Source organism: Gavialis gangeticus, unplaced genomic scaffold, assembly GCF_001723915.1.
Source record: "Gavialis gangeticus isolate Ggan-Ray unplaced genomic scaffold, GavGan_comp1, whole genome shotgun sequence".
NCBI lineage: Eukaryota > Metazoa > Chordata > Crocodylia > Gavialidae > Gavialis > Gavialis gangeticus.
In genome coordinates this window covers 59655570-59659325 of record NW_017729025.1, presented here as the reverse complement: position 1 = coordinate 59659325, position 3756 = coordinate 59655570, and the positions used below count along the sequence as shown (strand labels likewise).

Below are 3756 nucleotides of genomic sequence, written 5' to 3'. Positions count from 1 at the left end.
TTGAAAATGCTGAGAATGCATTTCTGTTTCTAATGTTTTTGCTTTTATAATACATTTTTAAGTGCTATGACTCCAGAGTTTACATGTGAGCTGTCACTCAAAAATTATAATGTAGAAAGATATTGTTCTAGAATTTACTGAAGAGAAAGTTCAGTCATTATCTATGAGGAAGGACAAGTAAATTTATCCAGCGCCAGTACAGTCTATAGTGATACCATAAGTATTTCCAACACTTTCAAAATACATGTACACTTGTCAGAAAAAAGTCTAGGTAGCTGGAATTATTTATTTGTAGAAGAAATACATATTTTCTAGTACTGAAAAAGACATGTTAAGAACAACAGATTGGTGATATAGCATGTGAAACTAAACTTTGACTTTAGTAAGCATGATGGAAATTCAGTGTATCATATTTCAAATGATGTAAAACAGATAATAGAACAATAACAAGTAGGAAAATATATATGAAATATGGTCTATGTTTATAAAGAATATCTGGGAAAACAAACAAATGTAACAGTGTTCAGTATTTATAGAAATAAACGTTTTAGAAAGGCTTACAGTTATCTAATTAAGTCTGCACATATGACATCAGTATAGAACAGTGTTCTTCCACCCAGGGTGGTCACAAAAGCCAATCAGGGTGGTCATGAGGTTTGAAAGTTTTATTATATTATGTAGGGGAAAAACATCTTTCTCCCACTCTCAGCATACCCTTCCCTTTCAATGGCAAGGATCCTCTGAGAACTTGAAACACACACATTATGCAGGGTGATTATTGTTATGCTTAACACATTTTTTACACTTAGATTTCTAGTAAATGTAATAGGAAGACATTAATTTTTTGGCTTTGAATAAAGGATTGCCAACCTAAAAAAAGCTGTGAAACACTGGTATAAAATATTCCTTTTTCCCCTTCTTGTTCCAATTTTTTTAATTTTATTTTTTTTATAAGTGAAGGTTAAAAAAAAAGATTAGGGGTGGGGGGAGGAAAAATGTTGAGGTGAGACCTTGGTCCTGTTAAAATCCATGAAATTCCATCATTTACTTTGACAGGACAGGGCTTCACCTCTGGAAATGCTCTTACCCAAAGATTCTTGTCTTCTTATGTCCTCAGACCAACATGGCAGTTTTCAAATACAGGTGCAAAAACTGTGAAAACCTCACAGATTTCAAATACAGGGTTTCCTTGCTTTATGCAGATTCTGTATGTGCGAACTTGTTCTTATGCGATGACCCTTTTTATACCAAAAATTTGTTATATGCAAGGTAAATTCACTCTTATGCAACCAGTGTGGTGGAAGCCAACAGTCAGCTGCTTTGTGCAGTGCATTGTGGGAATGACACACACCAAAATATAGTCTCCTTTGTGGATCTGTGGTCCTTGCTTGTTATATGAGACACGTGTTTCTGTAGTTGGCATCCCCATTATGATAGTGCCCTGTGCTTGTGTGCACTGTCTGCTGTTGGTAAGTACCAAAACTGTCTTGCAAAAGTGGTAGAAATGGGTCTGGGGGTCAGTACAGTCGAGGTCTTGGAACATATCCCTTTTTGTTACATTGTAAAGTGGGTTCCCTTTATGCAAATTTGAGTTATGCGCCTTCTTCCAAGAACACATGTACAGCATAAACCAAGGGAAACCTGTATTCCTTCTGAGGCAGAGTTCAGTGGATTTATCTATGTGATTAACTCCTCACTAACTGGGTAAGTGTTTCACAGTCAGGCTCTTTATGGCCCAAATGAATTAAACTTCTTGCTTATTGAGTTTTTCCTTCAGTGATTGTTCTGAACTTTTATGCAAGGATGGAAATTCAGCTCAATTAAATTATATTCAGAATTTTTCTTTGACCTGGATTATGTTATATGTATAACTTAAAATATGTAGGAGTTTGACAGTAGGATATTATTTGAAGCAGAAGGATGATCCTGATGTTCTCTTTTGCATATCACTTGCAGACACTTCACAACATGTTCAGCTGGCATTAAAATTGATTGGATCCAGGTTTTTTGTTAGCTAAGCCAGGTCCTCAATTATAAATCATGGAGCTATACCAATTTATACCAGTTTAGGCTTTGACTCCATGTGATTAATACATTTTCCCCGCTGCATTCCTCTGAAAGTCAATTGAAGTGATCACAAGTTTAAAAAATCAGTGCATTTACTATATGACACAATCAAGTGCCCATAACATTTAGTTTATTCTTGAGATACTAACTTATTTCTATGTTTCCCTGATCTATTTCCTGAACAGCGAGGCCATGATTCAGCAAAGCACTTAAGCATAACAGCTGTATTACTCATGCCTTCAAAACTGAGCATGTGCTTAAATGCATTGTTGGATCAGCGCCTGAAGGTCCAGTTCTGCAGTGATGAATCCTCTCCAGAGGGAACTGAGCACCTTGTAGCATGAAAGTCTCAATTATATTTTGCTTTAATTATTTAGATCCTTTACCCCTAACGTGACCATAACATATTTTCAGCATGTCCATTATGTCAACGAGTACATGATTTTAGACATACTACTTCCAATTACCAGTTTTCTTGAAGCCATGCATAAGCATACTCATAAACCAAGAGCATCACAGCACCACCTAAAAAAGAGGGCATTGTTTAATTATGTTTAAAATGTAATGCTGTCATTATTTTATAAAACAAGTATAAAGTCATTTCAGGTGTAGTGAAATTGTAAATTGGAATATAGTGAAACTGGATCAGTAGAATTCCCTGGATTCTCTCAAACCACCAATTCTTAAACCATACACGATTTAATAGTTTAGAACAAAAAAAGTTTACATGAAAAGCTTATATATTGCATCAAGATTCCTTTCAGCTTTAAGTGCATTTCTCTTATGTGTTCTGGTACTTTGTTTTAACATTTTCCTGCCAAATGTCTCGGAGGTTGTGTAACAAAAGTCAATAAACACACCACCCCTCTGGTAGAACCTGAAGTGTAATTAAAACTCAGCAATAAGAGAACTGAGGGAACAAGTATGCCCATGGAGGTGGTGGTGGTGGTGGGGTGGGGGGGATCCAAAGAGGCTGCTTTGATGCAATCACACCTCCTCTTCAATTGTTGCCACTGGTGTAGGGAGGAAGGACCTGGGTCCTCATCAAAGGGAGAGGGGTTGTGAGGAAGCTCTTATGGCTCCCTTGGGCTCTCTCCAACTCTGTGCTGACCAGACCTGTGGTGATGGTGATGGGGGATCAGGGACAGGTAGAGGCATAGCCCACCCTGGGCAGAGTGGGGTGAAGATCAGGGGGATATTATATTAACAGCTGGACAATGGCAGTATATGATAGGGGCATGAGCTCTGGCTGCTGCAGCTGGGGAGTGGTTGTAGCAGTTCCCATGGTGTGGTCTCCCTATGGTCAGATGGTCTGGGACCCCTTCCAAATCAGCACATGGGGTTCACACCCCACTAACCTCCCCAATACAGTACTGCCCATTCCTTAGCTGTAGTAGCCAGAGCCCATGCCTGTACCAGTGCCAGAATAGCAGCACCTGAAGTGCAGGGAGTCTACACTGTGACAGGTAACAATCAACACTGCTGCCTCTCTAGCAGTCAGCATAATATCCCCCCTCCCCACCAGCACACTTTCCATGGTACAGAGCCTGTAGGATCTAGGTGAAGGAGAAGGGGAGTGGCAAGGAAATATAGAGCCTCCTCAACTTCCCACCATGAGGCAGGAAAGACGATGCTACTTGCTTCCCCATCTGACGGTGGGGGTCTACTACAGACCCCCCAACCAAGAGG

The 3756-nt window shown here is 39.4% G+C and overlaps 1 protein-coding gene across 2 annotated transcripts in view; it reads right to left on the bottom strand.

Annotated features, from left to right (window-relative positions):
- Positions 1-2101: 2101 nt before the first annotated feature.
- Positions 2102-3756, bottom strand: part of SLC25A21 (solute carrier family 25 member 21) — a 530971-nt gene continuing 529316 nt past the window's right edge. For both annotated transcript variants that reach the window (XM_019518868.1, XM_019518869.1), the window contains one exon: positions 2102-2592. In XM_019518868.1, the coding sequence (XP_019374413.1) occupies positions 2531-2592 (62 nt within the window). In that variant the 3' untranslated portion in view covers positions 2102-2530. The remainder of the gene's footprint in view (positions 2593-3756) is intronic.